A 23,423-nucleotide genomic window follows, 5' to 3' on the forward strand; every position below is an offset into this window, starting at 1 on the left:
GTGGAAAGGAAAAACTGCTTGAAAATTAAGTTTGATCGGCCCAAAGGAGCTTGAGTTATCACATGGAAACAAATTTTCTATTTTTAGTAATAGTGACCAAGCAAGCCCTTTTAGTTATGCATGAAATTGAGCTTGATCTCCCGAAGGTAACTTGGGTTATGTCATGGTAACCTCTGTGTGGACGCTGCGGACACCAACATGGTGATACCTATAAGTCACCTGCTTTTTGCAGGTGACACAAAAACTGTGGAAAGAGTTGTCAGACAAGATTCTGTTTACAATCACTGCCATAGAAAAAAAGGTGTCATAACAGAATTTAGCCTATGATCAAAGCTGAAAGGGGAAAACCAGATAAAAGCCCCAAAGCTGACTTAATGTCCGGACAAATTTCCGAAACAGATTGACCAATGGATGTCACAGACTGACCAATGGATAGATTGACATTCTGATTCAAGTTATATACACCCCTGGGGTTTAGATGTACATGGTATTGGGGTGGGGTGGGGCAGAGAGATATGCCCTTCACCAATCAAATAAATCTGCTAGTGATTCATCCTATTTGTCCAGGGACACAAGAGATAACTGGTATTCACAAGCTTTTTATTTCCAAAATGGTCAAACATGACTTTTGACCTTTATCATTTAGTGATGACCACCAACATCTAATGTGGTATGGACTTCGATGGCGTGATGCTAATATAAGTCAGTATTTAGATACATGTGTATATGCACTTAAAAATAGTAACAATGATATCTATTTACCGCTTTTAACCTCAGGCTTGGTCATCTGTTATTCTAAAAATCACAAGTCAGTTATTTTCGAGAATTACTGGATCATTATGAAGAAATTTATTCAAGAAACTGGCTGCAACAATAAATCTATTATACTCCACATCTTACAAATAGATAGCCCTTCTTTCCATTTAATCCTCAAGTACCACACCCTATGTAAATGTAATGTAGCAACCTTGAACCTGAACTCCTCCCTAAAACTTAGCCTTCTATGTTCTGCTTGTCTATAATATAAATATTGTGTGTTTGGTATCAGGTTATTTATCTAATAAATTAGAAACTTTGCAGTGCTGCAATGCATGAGGAGGAAAAATATACATGTATTTTGAATTTTATTTTTTTAAACTTTAAAACTATTACATCAATGATATAACTAGAAAATGTGTGTAAGATCGACATAAATACCCCCACTGCCACTTTATTGAGACCCTGAAACCTCAGCAGTTCCTGAGATTAGCTAGTTACATTGCATGGGGATGGGACGGGACGGGACGGGACGGGACGGGACGGGACGGGACGGGACGGGACGGGACGGGACGGGACAGGACGGGACGGGACATGACAGGACAGGATGGGACAGACATGGGTAACACTAAAATGCCCCCTCCCCCCCCCCCTCCCCCCGCCCTCATTCCATGGTGGGGGCATAAGAAATTAATTTGTTCACTAGGATCCATCTAATATCATACACACTGTACTATAATTAGTTATTAGTCTGAAAAAAAATATCTTACTCTATCAGTACATACATGTATACATAACAGGAAACTGTGGTCCCCCATATCATCCCGATCCTGGACAATGTCTCTAACAAGTGTATTTACACATTACAGACATTCCTGCTTTATCATACAAGGCTGGTATGTTTAGTGCACTATGTAAATTGTAACATGTTAGCATCATAATGACATCTAAAGGCAGCCACAAGCTCATTTAAAACTCAACCATGTAATATGAACTTTTCATCAATTTTAAATTTCAATTTAAAAAATTTGTAAAAAATATCTGATGATTTTTTTTAAAATGTTAAAGTTTAAATTCAAATTTAAAGCTAATGTTGTACCTTCTTGTTTCACAGCTTGCAGAGAAAAAAGATGGTAAAGTACACAGGGCTTCCATTTGTTTAAAACATTTTGAGGATTGAGAAATATAAACAAACACTGATTGTGTTTTAGCCAGGCCTCGTTCCCTCTATCTGCCGAGATATATAGACGGGGCCTGTGATAGCTCAGTGGTTAGAGCACGGCCATGTAACCTCAGGTGACGATCGAGGTGCGGTGCGTGGTTTGACATTCTCGACCCATGTCAGTTTGTGTTTCTCAGGAAGCTGAGAAATGGACCAGATGGTCAGTGCTGTCATGGTTGTATTCTTGTGCAAGAAACTCTACCGTAAATGCCTTTGCTGGCATGTGACTGGCCTCCCTAATGTTGTTCAGTAAGGTAGTCACCAACTACTACAAAGACTGACCCCACCTCAATATGACACTGGCTGTTCATGAGGCGATAAACCCAACAAATAGGATATAAGTTAATTAGCACGATATGACACTGACAGCTGGAAGAACATGTACAATGACAACAATGGATTATGAAATGATTGTGTTATGACAGGAACCTGACTCTTAATTGCTTGTTATCTAACATAAACAGAGGTCAGGGCCTAGTTGTTCAAAATGTGATTAGGCTAATCATAGTTTAACAACAATTTTAAAATCCTGGTAAAATAATTTCTAGTAAAACAAACTTGACAAACTTTTATAAAGCAACAACACTCGCCAGTCTCTTCCTACCTGCCTATTTCAAGGAATATACAGACATAGATTTTGAAGAAATGGAGAAATGAAATTTTCACTAATCAAGTGATTAAATTAATCACCCTTTGAACAACTGGGCCCTGATATTTAACAAACACATTTCTTTTGCTTATGAGTCATTTGATTAGCTAAATTCTTTTATTATCATTAATTAAAGTTTAATCTCTAGCTAAGTTTAACAAACACATTTCTTTTGCTAATGAGTCATTTGATTAGCTAAATTCTTTTATTATCATTAATTAAAGTTTAATCTCTAGCTAAGTTTAACAAACACATTTCTTTTGCTAATGAGTCATTTGATTAGCTAAATTCTTTTATTATCATTAATTAATTAAAGTTTAATCTCTAGCTAAGTTTAACAAACACATTTCTTTTGCTAATGAGTCATTTGATTAGCTGAATTCTTTTATTATCATAAATTAAAGTTTAATTAACATATTTCTTAAACTGCCATATATAATTATCAATCCCCCCCCCCCCCCCCCCCAAACATTTGTTAAATTAGAAATTACCTAATCATATGTGATAATTAACTGTTGCAGCCACACACATCATTTACATTGTACCTAACAAACGACTAAAGGGGGTCATTTTTACATCATTCCTTCCTGTCTGGAACATGCTTTTCCTTCCCTATTTTTCCATAGATGATCATGATGCCACTTGTACACATGTAGTTTGTCGAGATAGAGATCACACGAACTCCATGTTAACCTACACAGCCTCTCTACACAGATAAACATCCTAAGTATATGTAGGTAATTACAAACCCTTGATTAGACTCTTTCACCTACAGGTTGAAAGTTGCTATTTTTGCTCTACTGGGCTTGTGAAGAATGGAATGTTTCTGTAATCATATTTTTCTATAAATAGAAAAAATATTATTATAATAGGCTATACACTTCAATCTGAAACTGAAATCATAAGCGAGAAGTGAAGAAACTTTACGAGAGGAAACTGAAAAAAATACTCCAATGTCCATCAACAACATCCTTGAGGAGAAACATGGAACAACCTTCCAAAAGATATTGCATCTGCTACAAATAGTACCGCTTGTTATCAAGATAATCCTACGTATTCGGGAATAAGCCTCCCCCCCCCCCCCCCCCCTTTTCCATAATGTCATTGCAGAAGACCCATATTCTGGAATAAGCTTGTCCCCCAATTTTGAATGTCAAATTCCACAACGATTGCAAAAACGATTGTTTTCTATAAAATAAAAACCTTTCCTATGAAAAAAAACCCCAACCTTTTTACCAAGACTCTACTGTATGAAAAAACAACAACAATTTTTAACCTTTAAGAGCAGAATAGATGAACTTTGGCAGCCATGAAGAACTTTATCATAATCATAGGGAAAAGTTAAATAACAATGACTTTTTACTTTATTTACCACACACTCACACACAAAATATTTCACAGAAAGGTGTAGCCTAGTTGACAGTCCTATATAATATTCATGATGTCATACATAGGTAAGCTTCACATCAACCCATAAGCGGGACAAATAATGTATTACTATAGTATTAAGCTATAAATTAAGTTTGATATCCAGCGGTTCCTGAATAAGGGTGTAGTCATATGTTTCATTACTTTCAGTTACAAAGACGAAAGATTGGTTAAAAGATGGTGTTAATCTGTAGAAGAGCAGATGTTAAACATCAATCTCTATAAAAATACTTTATTATCATACAAAATGATTTGAAGCTATGCCCCGTGATCCCAAAAAGAACTTTCCTGAGGTCTTGTAATTTGAACTGAAATCCAATAACATAGAAGTCTTTTATATGTCAAGACTACAGGCTGAAATAAAGTTAATACTCCAGAAAGCAGACGACAACAACAACAACAACAAAATTAAATAAAAACAATACATATATAATCATTTTTCTTAGAGATTCTAACATGAAAAAAGAATAAAGAATTATTTTTCCAAAACATCTGAATACGTATCAATGCATGGAAAGGAATGATTATCTTTAAACATTTTTGCTTTCTGACTAGATGTTGTTTTACTTCTACACTTTTCCCTAATTGCCCTGGATAGCATGGTTGTCTCCCGTATAGTTGTTCAGTGAGGTAGCCACCAGCTACTACAGCCCCACCCCCACCCCCTTCAATCAAAAACAAATGTGTGAAAAGAAAACAATAATATAGCACATACTTAGTTGAAGAAAACACTGTATTGTCAGTTCTTAGCCATTGTTGAATGCATATTGTGTGTCAGATGTTATCATTAGCATGTACTAAAAATAATGAATTTTCTGAGCAAGCAAAATCAAAATTAAAATATCATCAAACTTTTAAAGCATTATTTATATTATGTTGATTTAAAACTGATTTCAACACGGAATACCTTAAACACCAACCTATGTCTCATTGCTACGACTTAATTCCTGTCAACATTCAACTGAGACAAAAAAAGATTTATATGTGGAACATAGTACTCTAAATGACGTCTCACATCACTTTCCCGATTCCAGCTTAATTCTGTGTAAAGGAATCAAATTTGCATGTGATTTAGAGCAACATGAATATCAACTAAGAAGAGAATATAAGTACATGCCCAAATTTGAATAATCACTACCAGGAAATTATCAATAAAAATATTCCTATTTTTGTACATATTTAGTAGGAAGAAAAAAGAGAACTGAAAGTACATGTATGTCCTTTTAACTTAGGGAAGTTTATATGAATATTATGACTTCCTGCACCATTTACCCCACCCTACCCAACACTTATATATAAACAGTTGCAGACTGGATCCATGCACTAACTAAATCACCTCTGACAAGTTACTTACTATCTATATCGTAATACAAGAATTACATGTAATGATATTTCTCCAATTTCCCACTTTGTCAGTATAACAAGTTTTAATGCAAAGTAATTATAAATATTCACAAAATTTTGGTGTTTTAATTTTCCAAAAACAACCTAAAAATCCTCTATCTGTCAGTATGGAAGCACCCTGTATACATTATAGACATGTGTAAATATTGATGCATTTAAAAAAAAATACTGAATTTCACAAAAGCGTTAATTCTCAAAATTCACCTACCAATGGCCCGTTAAATACGCCATTAATTGTTTCCCCCAAAAAACTAAAAAGTGAGAAGAAAATGCATTTGATGTGTTATAGAATTCATTCCAATTTGGCTAGCAACTGATTTGTAACTCAATTAAAGAATTCGAAGCAATAAAGATTTTACGTCAATTAAAATTTCCCAAGTCTAAGGTTCATAATCCAAACAAACCTAAACAAAACAAAACTCATGTAATCTACTGAGCATGTTAAGATGTCCATAAGCAATGCTATATTCCAGGTTTGTTTGGAATACTACTGATATTTTTTGAGAAATTAAGCGATCTCAAAACTTAATTTAAGTCAACATTCCCAGCTTCCCTAAATTCTAGAGTCACTGGACCATAAATTCTCAATGTAAATGAAGGGCGTGTTGAGGTGTCCACTAAAGGCGTAGTATGGTAAAACTGATACGTGATCTAATATACCAAGTTTGTTTAAAGCTGAAATTATACTTTTTGAGCAATGGATCTAAACTCAAAATCACAGGTAAAGTGAAATGCTGACAGCATTGTCGCCCCTGGAAAAGTACCAGTAACACCTGAGACTAAATAAAAAATGCTTCATGACTTTGGCACCTAGGTGAGACGAAACCTGTTAAGAGGACATTAATAGTGGACAATATGGCTCCTTTCAGGGCAGTGCTTGTCTCACAGTCATGTTGAACAAAGGTTTTAAAACTGATCATTATCTATATTCATGAACAAAGAGAAAGAGATGTAGTTTTGTGCTCATTAAATTTGCATAAAGCTGATAGATGAAGGAAACACCTTTCCGAACCTTTCATTATGAAAATTTTTCAGAAAATAAGGACCCTTGGCTCCAAAATAATTTTTACAAATATTTCTTATCTCATTTTGTGAAAATATGACAACTGTGCTATAACCCATATGTTTTAAAATTAATTCAGCTATTCAAAGTAGAAAATGTAAAGAAACTGTGATCTCTAGGAAAATATATACATGAAGCTACTTAATTAAGAAATAATTACTAAACCAATCATTGATGTTACGATGTCTCGTTCTCTATATGTTATGTTCTGTTGTATACGCTGTGCTGTAATTTACGTATTTCATGTACAATGTTTTTGTGACTGATAGGCCGTACAGCCGAAAGTAATAAAAGAATTGAAATAAAGGTAGATAATTCCTAAAACAATGGATCACTTCACTTTTCATACAGACACAAAATCAAATTAGAAAAATACTTCATTACTTGTTTTACAACTTGACCCAGCTTGTAGACCTAGATATCACAATAGTTGATGTACCGGTACCGTCTTATTCTGGAAGTGGTATATAACCCACAAACCAACAGCTGAGAAGGCCGAAAACCAGACGCCTGTTACAGTACTGACTGATGTCATTTTAACCAACTTATCTCAAAACTAGGCACCTTCAATTACTATCTTGTGAAAACATTTACAATTTTGGATTTCAATGTACAATGTACTTGAAAAGGTGTTCTATGTAAACCCACAGCTTTAGATATCAAAGCCTTTCTTTGGAACCTTATACAACATCTAGGTCGATCTCCCCAAATACTTTTATTATATAGTTGTAACATCTTGTTTCTTACTGACTGGTGCCACAATCATTCTCATGCATTCTTTTTCTGATGTGTTTGACCTAGAGTACACATATTCTGTGGAGGCCAGAGATACCTAAACCTGGTAGTGGTATTGTAAACATTTTATCATGTGCAGGAGTAAAAAAATACATCTGAAGTTATGACCTGGTGCCAGAACCAGCCACTTAGCTGTACCACAAATATTCTACATCCAACAGCTTATATGCATGTGTAAGTACACTTACACATTCATGGGAGAACATAATTGCAATTAGAGTACAGGATTTGAACACTGTTGTTCAGTTGTGATGTTTCACAATTGTAGCTGTCTCAAATGGTCACAAGGTCACAATAAGGTCATATTGAAATCTAAATATCCTGAGGATGGAAATACTCCAGTCCTAAACAGTTAAATATAATATAACTGATAATTATCTTCCTTACATTTTATTCATTTCATGTCCCATGCAGTCATGTAAAATTAATTCTGATGCTATTTTTATATTTGTACCCAAACTAAATGATAAAATTTTCTTTAGGAATCTGCCTGTGAGAAAACTGAACAAGTGAAGGAGTAATTGATCAATCTTTCATTTTGGTTTTGAAGCTGTATGTGATGTATAGTAGTGGGTATCGAGGAAAACATATCGTATCGACAGGCATTCAACCAAGTCCAAGTGTGATATTTTCCTGAGGGGTGAATACCTATTGTGACGACAGTTAAAATACCTACTTCACTGAACAATAGCAGATTTTGTTATAGACCAGTACAATGTAATGTGGTTAGAAAATGACTTCAGGCAAATCTGACAAAGTTAATCTGCAAATAGTTGAACGTTTTTTGTGTAAGGAAAGAAAATCGTCTTACAACACTTGTGAGATCGACAGCCTTTCCCCTTTCTATACACATCCACCATTAACATGGTAGTCTAACAACCCCCTGAAAGTTCAAGGTCTAATCCATATTGCCTTAAGTCTAGTAACTTTGGTGTAGAAAAGTTAACTAATGGTATATATATTTCCTGTATTCAAGTTCTGACGGTACAGAGGGGACATTTAATTGTAATATCAGTGGACTAAATGGGTGGGTGACTAATGTAGCTCAATTACTAGTAAATAAACTGATGGCCTAGTAGTGTTTGGAGGTCCAAGGTTCCACAGGATCCACCCTATTCCTTCCCCCTAAAGTTCCCAATCGGCACTCTCCCTATAACCCAACTACCATACTCTCTCTCTCTAGTCTACACGTCTATCCACCTAAAGTCATATTCCACACAACCTTTAAAATCTGATATGACTACCACCCATATCAGATTTTTAAAAGGTTGATAAAACATCAGAAATCTTCATGCTAAATCCAAGCACCCTCCTCCCTTTAATCCCCTGTCCACACCAGAGCATGAAGCATCGAGTTACTGCTTAGGTCAAACGGTAGATATACAGCAAAAAAAAAAGTGTATTGTTAGCTTACACTATAACCTCTTTGTAATACTCATCAGTTCTCTCCAAGATTGCATTCATAATACAGATATTCTCAATTATTTTTAAATAATACAACTGAAATGCAATTCAAATCAGCTAAATATGTAATTTGTAAGATAAAATAAATGATATAGGAATCAGTAATCTGCAGGTATGAACACATCACATCGATCCTCAAGCCAGCAAGGTATTACCAACTTTACCCAGGACAGGTACTCTGGTAGTGGAAATAATAACAGGTTTGATCAGAATTAATAGATAAAGGTCCCAGCCCACAGCAAAGTCAACTTACATTGGTATTCATACCCAATCATTAAACATTATATCAGCGTATAAAGAAATATATAATTTTCTTCAAACATGTTTTTTTTATCTTCTTGATAAATATTTCTAAACATCAAAATGGTGACATATATATAGCAGGTATATGAATACAGATATACATTTATATAAAATTTAGATATATTATAAAGTTGAGATAGGTTAATAAAGGCAGTGGCAGTTTTAAACAGACTACAGGCAAGACTAGGGGAGGGTACATCTATAAGTTTAAAGTTACATACACACTATGTGTGCTTGCTATCCTGATAAACCGTATGTAACAATATTTACTAGTAGGCTGCTTCAAAAGGCCAGGATGGTAAATAAATGGTTAATGGTTCAATTTGTAACAAAAGTACAACAAAAGTTTCTCGGTCAATAAGATATCTGATAATCAGTTTATATGAGATTAAACTTGAATGCAATACATACATGATAACAATCTCATTAACCTTTTTCATAAGGTACAAAAGAGAAAAACAGAAATGTCTGAGTGCAACTGATGATATCAGAATAACACTACAGTTTTCATCACCTCTGAGTGCGACAGATTTAACACCTGTGAGTGTGACTGATGACATCACGATGACACTACGACTTTCAACACCTCTGAGTGCGACTGATGATATCAGAATAACACTACAACTTTAAAACACCTCTAAGTGCAACAGATTTAACACATATGAGTGTGACTGACAAGATCAGAATTACTGTATGACTTTCAAGATGAGTCTGAGTGTGACTGATGACATCACGTTGACGCTACGACTTTTAACACCTCTGAGTGCGACTGATGATATCAGAATTACACTGCAACTTTCAACACCTCTAAAAGCGACAGATTTAACACATATGAGTGTGACTGATGACATCACGATGACGCTACGACTTTTAACACCTCTGAGTGCGACTGATGATATCAGAATTACACTGCAACTTTCAACACCTCTAAAAGCGACAGATTTAACACATATGAGTGTGACTGATGACATCACGATGACGCTACGACTTTTAACACCTCTGAGTGCGACTGATGATATCAGAATTACACTGCAACTTTCAACACCTCTAAAAGCGACAGATTTAACACATATGAGTGTGACTGATGACATCACGATGATGCTACGACTTTTAACACCTCTGAGTGCGACTGATGATATCAGAATTACACTGCAACTTTCAACACCTCTAAAAGCGACAGATTTAACACATATGAGTGTGACTGATGACATCACGATGATGCTACGACTTTTAAACACCTCTGAGTGCGACTGATGATATCAGAATTACACTGCAACTTTCAACACCTCTAAAAGCGACAGATTTAACACATATGAGTGTGACTGATGACATCACGATGACGCTACGACTTTTAACACCTCTGAGTGCGACTGATGATATCAGAATTACACTGCAACTTTCAACACCTCTAAAAGCGACAGATTTAACACATATGAGTGTGACTGATGACATCACGATTACACCATAACTTTAAACACCTCTGAGTGTGACAGATTTAACACCTATGAGAGCGACTGATGACATCATAATGACATTGTACAACTTTCAACACCTTTGATGTGTCTACCATGCCTTCTCTAATTTATCAGCTGTAAGCCATAATACACAACGTATCCTGACAGGAAGTGGCCATAACCTGTACTGTACACTTCGGCTAATGAGCTCCGATGACTCAAGCCTTAATGGACTCATACTAGGTGTTACAGTCACTGAATTGATTTTTTGCTGTATCTTTTGTTACCAAAGTATTTCCAACTTGCATCTTATTATAGCATAAAACGTTTTGGGTGTGGTTGGGGAATAAACAGGCATTCTGGGTATATGCATGTCCCCAATTGCCCCCCCCCCCCCCCCCCCCCCCCCCCCCCCCCCCCCCCCCCCCCCATTTAAAACAGTCAGTGACCTTGACCAAAAACCCTGAAATCGAAGTTGATCTGTAGCTACTCATATTGAAGTTATACATACCAACTTTCATACCTTGAATCATGGCTGAGAAAAAGTGCGGAAAATAGATGGAGTGGATGAACTAACAGACAGACAGACAGACAGATGAACAGGGTGGAAAACTAAAGCTGCCCCCCCCCCCCCCCCCTCCCCCCAGTTTCACTGGTATTGAAGTAATAATATACAACATCACTTACTTATATAATATAGCGCACTATGTAATTTGAAAAATAGCTGTAAGGAGCTTGACATGACATGATTATAGGACATCTTCGTAAGAGATTAAAAATTTAAGACAACGTAAACAGATGAGATTTTGTCTCCTAGCTAGAATCCTAACTTTTACTGTCCTTCCTTGAAAATGATAAAATAAGTGTCAGAGTATATATAGGCACAGAAATACAGGGTTAGAAGGAAAATGAATACATTTACTTTATACTAAAGGATTGGCTAGATTTTTATGTTCCTGAGCTATTAACAGATAAACCAGTCAAGTGTACTCTAAATAATCCATGTGAGTAAGTACAAGTTTGTAGCTTCATAACATCAATAAATGTATTCAAGTTTAATCCTTGTAATTTAATTGACATACATGATCCCTGTGGAAATCTACTATCATCGACAAATTCTATTCTCTTCGAAATTATTACGCCAGTCAAATATGACGTTACAAATAGCTGCATTATTTTTTTAGCAATATTAAATTATACAAAACTAAAAGTTTACTTACCATTTTTCATCTTTTCCGTTTTTAACGAAAGCCACTGAATATCCAAAGTAACTATTCTTTGGTCCAGAAAATATGTGTGCATTTCCAACATCCAGGTTTAAACTGTTGGTCTTTGTTATTGTAACCACAAGTAATATAAGAATTATTGATGCAGTAAAGATTAAAATCTTTTGGTAGATCATGTCTGCTTATTATGTCTTTTTTTTCAGTAAGATTGCTCACTGTATCACAGAGGTTATTCGCACATCCACAAATCACCGAAGAATACCTGAAAAGTAAACAATAACAATAAAAGTAAATAATATTTTGATAAGAAAAGTAGCATAATAATAGCATCAGCAAGATAAGGGTGTGTTATGTACATGACATTACTGGTCTTTAGAAATCATATTAGTTTAATTAAGTTGGTTTATGATTTAAAGAAAGATAATTCAAATTCCGGATATTTTTATGTTTTCTAATTTTGTTTTATTAGTTTATACTTGATCCGGATTCTCCGAATCCGTTTTGGAGTTAGTTGGAAAGAAGAATAAAAGATGGAAGCTGTTATAAAGATTCTCCTGTTTTATAGTACATTTTAGATAATTCCCTCACAGCCAAGCATAAACATTACATGGTGGAGAATCCTCAGGTCATCTTAAGCGAATATGTAAGGTAAATGTAGGTTATGGACAAGTGTATCGTTTTCACCGACTCGAGATTTGCCGGTGCTCGTTTGGGCGAGTTGACTCTAAAAGTTTCCCGGGGTTCGACGCTTGGGGACCACGCACGATTTTTACGGGATTTTGACCACTCTGGATATGAACTATATGTTATATGTGCTGGTATTAACGATATTCCGGACAATATTGCGGATTATTCAGACAACAACAAAAATACTAAATACAACAACATCATTTTGACAATTTTGGACATTGAACGTGAAATTCTAAATCGTAATCCTACTGCTCGCGTATTATTTGGCACCATTCCTCCAAAAGATCTCCAAAACTCGATCAGAAAGTACCCTCATAAATCATGTTTGACTCCATCAGCAGTATGTGTAAGATATCAAAAGCAATTTGAGGACTTTGTCATGAAATTGAACACTTTCATTTGTAATTTTAATAACACACACACAAGATCACACTTGGCCCTCCATACAGATCTTCGCATCCATAGATCACGTGGGAGGATTTCACAATTTTCTTACTTTAAACTGTATGATGGCCTACACCCACGACGCAGCCTGTTAACAGTATGGCAGGAGAAAATAGTCCATGTGTGTCAGGGGCTAGTTCAATAAATTAACATTTTGTGTTGTGTTTACTTAATTAACAGCTGACTAGTAATTTTCATATATATATTGTCGAAAGCCCACCGGCCGACATTCTTGTACTAATTATTCATTTATTGACATTATTGAATTTGTTCAATATATTGTTAATTTGCTTGTGTTTATTTTGTGTCGAAAGCCCACCGGCCGACTTGTATATTGTTTTTATTTTGTGTCGAAAGCCCGCCGGCCGACATATATTGATTATTTTGTGGACATATGTCGAAAGCCCACCGGCCGACTTATATATTGTGTTTATCTTGTGTCGAAAGCCCACCGGCCGACTGATATATTGTGATTATTTTGTGTCGAAAGCCCACCGGCCGACATTGTCATGCTGGGTATTGCCATAACATTATTGTTATAGTCTGTCGAAAGCCCACAGGCCGACAAAGTGCACTATATCATGCTATGAATGTAACACCAGTGACAGTGGCTGCGGACCCTGATGAAACATCTTTACAAATTCTTTCGGATAGCTTTTTGGAACTGAACACAAATTTTGTTACACCCTGTTATAATCAACGCCAACCAACTATACATGTCATATTTACAGTTGATTAGTAACTATCTACTAAAACTTTCATGTCCGCCACCTCCACACCACGTGGACGACACGTGGGCGGCAACACGATACAGACAATTTGCCCGTTATCACATATTTACAAACAAATAAGTCACTCCAAAATGTTACATACTAGTTCGTTTTTAGATTCTCCACCATGTAGTAGATTACGGCATGACGATTGGGGAATACATCGAAATAAATCTATCTAAGCTTGGCAGTGAGAGATAAAACAACCATTTTCTTTCCTTTGCAAACTTTTACTAACTTATTTACAGGAGAGTTCCACAAAGGGAGACATGTACACATGTGGATGGTTATAAATAATATATATATACCATATATATAACAGGTGGCTGTATGTAATACACAGGGACCTGGCACACATTTCCAATGAACAGTCCACAAAATAATACATGTAATATAATATCCATATATATGGACTGATGGGTTACTGGGAACTTAAAATTGTGACATGTCCCTGTGTATATATATACATGCAAATAATATTCACAACAATTTCTTTCTTTGTCTAAGTGTTCAATTTCATTTCGTTCTTGATGTAAATCGGCCTCATCCTATATTTACGCTATATTTTAAATCTACCACATCATTGACCTATTATGTGATGTTTAACACCAATATGTTAAAAATATTGCATGTCACAGACGTGATACATTTGTTACATAATTGCCCTGTTCTTCCACATCATCAATATCGTAAAACGCATGTAATTAAACTCTTAATTGTGACATCATCAATAATTTATGACATCACACTGTCAAAGTCAAACTTTGACTATCTTCTATAGAAATAAATTTGAAACATGTACTTATATTCTCATAAATTTATACAAGATCTGTAATAAACAGAATCCTGCACTCAAAGCTATATTTTAAGGAATTTACTGAACTCTCAAGTCGTTATATGATTTTACATGCCAGTCGCCTCATTTAATGCATATGGCATATCAAATTATTGAATCTGTTGAAAAAAGATCCTCTCTATATATTTTGATGTCATTAAGTTTAAGAGAAGATCTAGCTGCTTCACATATGAAGCATATATAAGGACAAAATTCATATACACTGACACAATTTGCAAGTAAGATATTTGATTTATGGTTTTAAAAATATGATATGTTACACAAATTTCCATTTCTTCTTACTGACTGTCTGCAAAAACTAATTTATCAGTATTCATGATCAGGGCACATGACACATTATACTACAACTTCATACATGTCTGTACAACAATTTACAAATAAAATTTTATTTCCTTTCCCCTGACAACCCCATAATTGTACAAACCCATTCCATCTGCTATCAGGACAACAGTTAATATAAATTGACATCTAAAATATGCATTCTCCTATTTTCCCTTTTTTTGTGATTACAGAAGAGTATAAGATTCAAATAGGATATCTTTTTTGTGAATGTGAAAAATATTTCATTTATTGGTCACCATAACTTTTCTGGCAATCATCACTTACAGGGGGAAACTGCAATATCTGGTGATTGCAATTAAGATATTCCAATTTTTTATTAAGATTCAAAAAAAAAAAAAGGCTGACAGGCATCCATCTCAAATTATGACGCTTTTAAGTTTGTCATTAGGGCCATTTCTTATAAGTATTTCATGGATGTTTCTAAAACATCATTCACAGATCTCCTTGGTTCCTTGTGGTGAAATTATAACTAAGAATACTAATAAAAAAAACATCTTTCCTAGATTTTATATGCAGATAGATATATGTAAGTGACTAAGTGGTGCCCTCAGATAGATGTTGCAGCCCTCAAATAAAAACATTTTCATGCCAAAAATATTTCAATTTAATGTGAGCCCCCTATGTTTTTATATTATATTTTCAGAATGCAGCTAACCCAAATTTAACAAACCGTCAAATTAAATGTGACATCAAAATTATTTTCATTCTATCTTCACACTCCCCTATATCACCTGACCTTCCCAGGTGACAGTATTGCACATGAAGGATTACACTTGAGGTGTAGAGATAACATTACAGGCGAGTCAGACTGTCCCCATCAGGTGTCAGTGTTATATAGGGGTTATAACAGGTGAGTCAGACTGTCCCCATCAGGTGTCAGTGTTATATAGGGGTTATAACAGGTGAGTCAGGCTGTCCCCATCAGGTGTCAGTGTTATATAGGGGTTATAACAGGCGAGTCAGACTGTCCCCATCGAGGTGTCAGTGTTATATAGGGGTTATAACAGGTGAGTCAGACTGTCCCCATCAGGTGTCAGTGTTATATAGGGGGTATAACAGGTGAGTCAGACTGTCCCCATCAGGTGTCAGTGTTATATAGGGGGTATAACAGGTGAGTCAGACTGTCCCCATCAGGTGTCAGTGTTATATAGGGGGTATAACAGGTGAGTCAGGCTGTCACCATCAGGTGTCAGTGTTATATAGGGGTTATAACAGGTGAGTCAGGCTGTCCCCATCAGGTGTCAGTGTTATATAGGGGTTATAACAGGTGAGTCAGACTGTCCCCATCAGGTGTCAGTGTTATATAGGGGTTATAACAGGTGAGTCAGGCTGTCCCCATCAGGTGTCAGTGTTATATAGGGGTTATAACAGGCGAGTCAGACTGTCCCCTCGAGGTGTCAGTGTTATATAGGGGTTATAACAGGTGAGTCAGACTGTCCCCATCAGGTGTCAGTGTTATATAGGGGGTATAACAGGTGAGTCAGACTGTCCCCTCGAGGTGTCAGTGTTATATAGGGGGTATAACAGGTGAGTCAGACTGTCCCCATCAGGTGTCAGTGTTATATAGGGGTATAACAGGTGAGTCAGACTGTCACCATCAGGTGTCAGTGTTATATAGGGGGTATAACAGGTGAGTCAGGCTGTCCCCATCAGTTGTCAGTGTTATATAGGGGGTATAACAGGTGAGTCAGACTGTCACCATCAGGTGTCAGTGTTATATAGGGGGTATAACAGGTGAGTCAGACTGTCCCCATCAGGTGTCAGTGTTATATAGGGGGTATAACAGGTGAGTCAGACTGTCCCCATCAGGTGTCAGTGTTATATAGGGGGTATAACAGGTGAGTCAGGCTGTCCCCATCAGGTGTCAGTGTTATATAGGGGTTATAACAGGTGAGTCAGACTGTCCCCATCAGGTGTCAGTGTTATATAGGGGGTATAACAGGTGAGTCAGACTGTCACCATCAGGTGTCAGTGTTATATAGGGGGTATAACAGGTGAGTCAGGCTGTCCCCATCAGGTGTCAGTGTTATATAGGGGGTATAACAGGTGAGTCAGACTGTCCCCATCAGGTGTCAGTGTTATATAGGGGGTATAACAGGTGAGTCAGACTGTCCCCATCAGGTGTCAGTGTTATATAGGGGGTATAACAGGTGAGTCAGGCTGTCCCCATCAGGTGTCAGTGTTATATAGGGGTTATAACAGGTGAGTCAGACTGTCCCCTCGATGTTTCAGTGTTATATAGGGGTTATAACAGGTGAGTCAGACTGTCACCATCAGGTGTCAGTGTTATATAGGGGGTATAACAGGTGAGTCAGACTGTCCCCATCAGGTGTCAGTGTTATATAGGGGGTATAACAGGTGAGTCAGACTGTCCCCATCAGGTGTCAGTGTTATATAGGGGTATAACAGGTGAGTCAGACTGTCACCATCAGGTGTCAGTGTTATATAGGGGGTATAACAGGTGAGTCAGGCTGTCCCCATCAGTTGTCAGTGTTATATAGGGGGTATAACAGGTGAGTCAGACTGTCACCATCAGGTGTCAGTGTTATATAGGGGGTATAACAGGTGAGTCAGACTGTCCCCTCGAGGTGTCAGTGTTATATAGGGGGTATAACAGGTGAGTCAGACTGTCCCCATCAGGTGTCAGTGTTATATAGGGGGTATAACAGGTGAGTCAGGCTGTCCCCTCGAGGTGTCAGTGTTATATAGGGGTTATAACAGGTGAGTCAGACTGTCCCCATCAGGTGTCAGTGTTATATAGGGGGTATAACAGGTGAGTCAGACTGTCCCCATCGAGGTGTCAGTGTTATATAGGGGGTATAACAGGTGAGTCAGACTGTCCCCATCAGGTGTCAGTGTTATATAGGGGTATAACAGGTGAGTCAGACTGTCACCATCAGGTGTCAGTGTTATATAGGGGGTATAACAGGTGAGTCAGGCTGTCCCCATCAGTTGTCAGTGTTATATAGGGGGTATAACAGGTGAGTCAGGCTGTCCCCATCAGGTGTCAGTGTTATATAGGGGGTATAACAGGTGAGTCAGACTGTCACCATCAGGTGTCAGTGTTATATAGGGGGTATAACAGGTGAGTCAGACTGTCCCCTCGAGGTGTCAGTGTTATATAGGGGGTATAACAGGTGAGTCAGACTGTCCCCATCAGGTGTCAGTGTTATATAGGGGGTATAACAGGTGAGTCAGGCTGTCCCCATCAGGTGTCAGTGTAATATAGGGGTTATAACAGGTGAGTCAGACTGTCCCCATCAGATGTCAGTGTTATATAGGGGGTATAACAGGTGAGTCAGACTGTCACCATCAGGTGTCAGTGTTATATAGGGGGTATAACAGGTGAGTCAGGCTGTCCCCATCAGGTGTCAGTGTTATATAGGGGGTATAACAGGTGAGTCAGACTGTCCCCATCAGGTGTCAGTGTTATATAGGGGGTATAACAGGTGAGTCAGACTGTCCCCATCAGGTGTCAGTGTTATATAGGGGGTATAACAGGTGAGTCAGGCTGTCCCCATCAGGTGTCAGTGTAATATAGGGGTTATAACAGGTGAGTCAGACTGTCCCCATCAGATGTCAGTGTTATATAGGGGTTATAACAGGTGAGTCAGACTGTCCCCATCAGGTGTCAGTGTTATATAGGGGGTTATAACAGGTGAGTCAGACTGTCCCCATCAGGTGTCAGTGTTATATAGGGGGTATAACAGGTGAGTCAGGCTGTCCCCATCAGGTGTCAGTGTTATATAGGGGGTATAACAGGTGAGTCAGACTGTCCCCATCAGGTGTCAGTGTTATATAGGGGTATAACAGGTGAGTCAGACTGTCCCCATCATGTGTCAGTGTTATATAGGGGGTATAACAAGGCTAGATTACATCCAGCAGATTATTGATTATTAAAATGCTTACTGATTCCCAACACTTAAACTTTCATGTATTACAAAACCTGTATAAAATTCTCTTAGCCATTGGTATATGCTACTACCACATATTCACCCTACACACTGGCTATACATAAGGGCTTGATTTAATTTGTACATAGATGGATATTCATGGAAGCGTTTGTACCTGGGGATAAAGCATATTTTGCTAAGTCTAATCTAAAGCCAGAGGATGTTACTATCAAATTGGAATCTACATCCCATTTTCACTCAAATGTAAATAGATTATTTATATGGAGCGAACTCAAGATCCATTTCTTGATGTATGTATATCTCACAAAATTTCTGTTTAAATGTCAAGACGAATAGTATAGGACACCAAATAACTCTAGTCTACAGACGCCTATCCTGATACTGAGGACACCTGGGTGTCCACCTCACTGATTTACAGGGAGTTCTGTAGTATTGCTAAACATTTTAAATGAATTACCTTCCTACAATATTTTGGGGATTTATCGTTCATCTGTTTAAAATGCACTGTTTCCAATGAGATGACATTTAAAATCTATAATTGTACATGTGTCCGTGAAACGCAGATGATGACATTTGTAGTAGAAAGGCATATATAGAGAGGGAGAAAATGCCTTCCATGGTAATCAGTGATCAAACTTCACAGATTTTCTTTGATGACACTATAATTAAAACAAACTTTTTCTGACCAATCAATTAAAGTGGCTTTGTCTATGTGTACAATACACCTCGTAAAAATAACCTCAAATATACACGATTTCCAAATTCATAACAATATTTAATCCTTATTAAATAATCAAAGCTTATGATGATGAACTTTTTTTCTGATTCCTTTTTTTCCATCAGATACCTTTTGAATTTATCGCAAGGAAATAGATGTAGCCATGCAATGACATCTATCTACCGCAACTGCCTCGATACAATTAGTTCCCTAAAACTGACCATATATAACGCAGCTTCCTAATTATAAATTTGTATCACTCATATGTTTATGTATGTCATAAACAAGTGACAGATCTGAAATTTGGAGTTCTGTGATTATGGTCACTTATAATAGATTTTCCATTTGACATACATTTTGTTTGTATGTATATACAAAGAGACTATATCATACATTTTATAATACTTATTTAATATGTTATCAGAAATTGTGTGTATATTATTACTGTATACACATTCTAGCATCTCTTTTCTACTTTCCTTCCGTTTTATCAATATTCCTTAACTTTATTTATTTATTTATTTTTTTTTAAATAAAATCATAACATTCAAGGAACACAAGACACTTTCCTTAAATTCTGCAATGCTTTCTTACATGGAAACTTTTGAGGAACAGTGAAGAAATTTGGGCCAGAATACAATGTACATGGAAACTTTTGAGGAACAGTGAAGAAATTTGGGCCAGAATAATTAACATATACAGTATATTGGTTCATTGTCAGGATAATCTGTCAAGACATTTCATGTCAACATCTAAGTGTAGAGGATGATGGATTGATTTTGTTAGAATTCTGTAGAAGCTGTATTATGTGTATTAAAGCCATCAGATATAGCTTGTATATATATATATTCACTCACCTGTTTATAAGTTTGCTCTATAAACCTTAATATCTATGTGTTGTTGACAGGTGTATCCTGTATACGAGTCCTATACCTGTGCTACACCTAAGCGTATACCCGGTGATATGTGTCGGCCCGATGTGAGTCGACCACTTCCGTTTATCTTTATATGGTGCTAATAGTAAATTGAGGATTGACCGCGCCCCCAAGATTCCACACATATGACTGAAGTGGTTGTCTCCGACTTGTAACTGTACATGTACAGTGCTTGTTTATATTAAGGACTTGTCGGTTTTAAATATGGTCTGCTAAGCCTGGGGACATACATGAACAGCTAACATATAAATTGTTGGTATTCTCTACAGGTGATCTTTTTAAATACACGATATGACACACTAGAGAATGTACACAGCTACAATGATACATTATATGTAGGTGTGTATAGATTGTTTCTTGTTATTTAACATAATAAGCATTTACAGGTAAACAACTTGTAAGTGCATAATATATACATTGTATGTAGCCATTCACATTTATATTATTCAAATTTGAGTTATGTGCATTGCTGTAGAATCACAATGTATAACCTGTCATATAGATCGCTTGTATTCTGAATTACTATAATCAACTCACTAGGGGTTCGCTACAAATTATAAAATAGACCTAAATAATTATGATTTCAGCCCGCACATAATATATATAGGCCTAACTGTTGTATTATCTCATACAGCATATCATTTGTAACGAACCCTTGTGCCTAGCTCAAGGGCAGTAATTATAAATATAAGTAATAGTTTTAGTTACATCTCTAACCATACGTAAGACACTTGTTTTTATAAAAGCTAGCCATTATAGTGGTGATACGTTCACCGGTGTGTAAATATTATAGAATGCAGGTCACAGTACTTACCGTACAGGCCTAGGCCCTATATATTTAGAGGCAGTACAAATTATTACAGCTCCGTTTTCCCCTCACCAAATACAGAATAAATGCATGATAATGAAATATTCCTAGATATGAACACAATTATCACTTCAGCAAATACAGCACACGTCTTTTCAGACACTCTTACACAGTTGAGAAATCCCACTTTCCCTTTGATTTGTCAGGAGACAACGACCTTCACCTCATCATTCGAAATGGCGCCGTCGTGGGCAGGGAATTCCCACACAAGACGATAACGTCATTTGATGCTAATTATAGATATTCGATTTTTACTGCTTTTGACATTGTAGTACCCGTTTCCGCTTTTAATACAACGGTAATGATATAATGACGACATACTAGGCCGACTACATATATACAAATATATACATGTACATATACATAATGTACTGTAACGTTAGTGAAGATCGTGTCAAACTTCTGGTGAAACTCGCTTCTAGTTCTTAAATTAAAAACAAAACATTTTGTCTTTAATTTTTTTCTGGTCGGTAATTCAAGCCTCTTGTCGGTAGATCTATTTTTCTCGTCGGCTCAATATTTCCTGTCACCACCATTACATTAGACAACAAAACAATCCAAATAGATAATAAATAACTAATAAATAAACAAACCAAATAGAGCATTGAACAGTCGTACCATGTTTTCGCGATAGCTCGATAAAACAGAAAAATACATTTTCTCGGATATCAACAACATCGTAAGTATGCTTGAAAGCGTTGGCGAAAGTTATATTTAATTTTCATAACATTAGCATCAGAGCAACGTTGGGGACAGGTCAGAACTCTGCGAAAAATAAGCAAACTGTAAGCAGAGACTTGTATATCAGGTATGTACGTCTCTGCTGTAAGTATGATAAATGAACGTTTGATGTGTGCAAATGTGTGTTTGAATGTTGAACACGACACACAACACTACCATGAATAAGGAAAGACCAAATAGCCATTGAAAATGTCCAACGACGAGCCACAAAAAGAGTACACTCCATAAAAGATCTGCCATATCACCAAAGACTAAAAAAACTTGGGCTACCAACACTAGAATACAGATGTAAACGCAATGATATCATTGAAGTTTACAAAATACTAAACAATATAGACATATTGGATAAAAACATGCTCTTCACGATGGCACAAACCAATACCAGAGGACATTCCAAAAAAATATATAAAAAACAGAGCAGAACAACAGTCAAACATGGAATTTTTAGTCGACGAGTGGTGGATTCGTGGAATTTACTCCCCAGTACAGTAGTAGAAGCCCCCACTCTAAATGTTTTTAAAAAACGTCTAAATAGATATTGGCACAAAGTACCTTTTAAGTTTTACCCAAGTTTTTATGATGCGCAACCGGATAACAGTGAGTTATTCATACAAGATGCGTCAATATTAGCTGATATCAGCTAACCAGCGACGTCGAAGAAGAGGTATCAGGTATATATTGTAGCTTCCAAACCAAACTTCATACGCACACACGAGACCGTCCTTAATGAATAAGCTGTTGAGTAGACTACGTTACACATGCAGTACTTAACCAAATAATAATAGAGTCATCCAATTGAATTATTATATGCATAATCACTGAAAAAACCCCAGCACATAGCATTAGCGACTCTGCAACTACAGCCAGCTACTCATTTTCTCTATTCACCTTTACGATGCACGGTATCAAATTATTTACACGTGCGTCTGGTGATTGGCTTGGGATGAATTTCTAAAATAAGAATAACCAAATGACAATTATGAGAATTTATTAACTTCTGTTTGAAATTAAGTGTTCATAACAAAATATACAAACTCCCATTCCAGCAGACTTACAAGAGGTAGGGCATGAGAGATCTTAGATGACTTGTTAGTTACTTCTAATTTCCTAACAACATATGATTTTTCATATTATTTCAAAGCATGTGTCCTCATGACCCTGGCTATTGCGAGGACGTTATTCCCCGAGAACAAACAAGTAAAAAATTCTTCGAAAAAAACCCCTCTAAATAAGTCCTGCAACTTGATACTAGGGTCACATCATCAGCTTATTGAGCTATACCATTCAGTAAATACTTCTTTAGAAAATTATGAGCATTCTTTTTTTTTTTTTTTTTTTTGTGATTTTTCAAAAGCCTTTGACCGTGTGTGGCACAAAGGTC

The 23,423-nt window shown here is 36.6% G+C and overlaps 1 protein-coding gene across 2 annotated transcripts in view; it reads right to left on the reverse strand.

The window, feature by feature from the left end:
* LOC117343907 (integrin alpha-9-like) overlaps window positions 1-21,452 on the reverse strand; it is a 58,961-nt gene extending 37,509 nt beyond the window's left edge. For both annotated transcript variants that reach the window (XM_033906463.1, XM_033906462.1), the window contains exons 1-2: window positions 21,248-21,452; window positions 11,759-12,026 (exon numbers count right to left, since the gene is read on the reverse strand). In XM_033906463.1, the coding sequence (XP_033762354.1) occupies window positions 11,759-11,940 (182 nt within the window). In that variant the 5' untranslated portion in view covers window positions 11,941-12,026; window positions 21,248-21,452. The remainder of the gene's footprint in view (window positions 1-11,758; window positions 12,027-21,247) is intronic.
* Window positions 21,453-23,423: the final 1,971 nt, after the last annotated feature.

The sequence above is a fragment of the Pecten maximus genome, chromosome 15 (genome assembly GCF_902652985.1).
Source record: "Pecten maximus chromosome 15, xPecMax1.1, whole genome shotgun sequence".
In the NCBI taxonomy this organism is placed as follows: domain Eukaryota; kingdom Metazoa; phylum Mollusca; class Bivalvia; order Pectinida; family Pectinidae; genus Pecten; species Pecten maximus.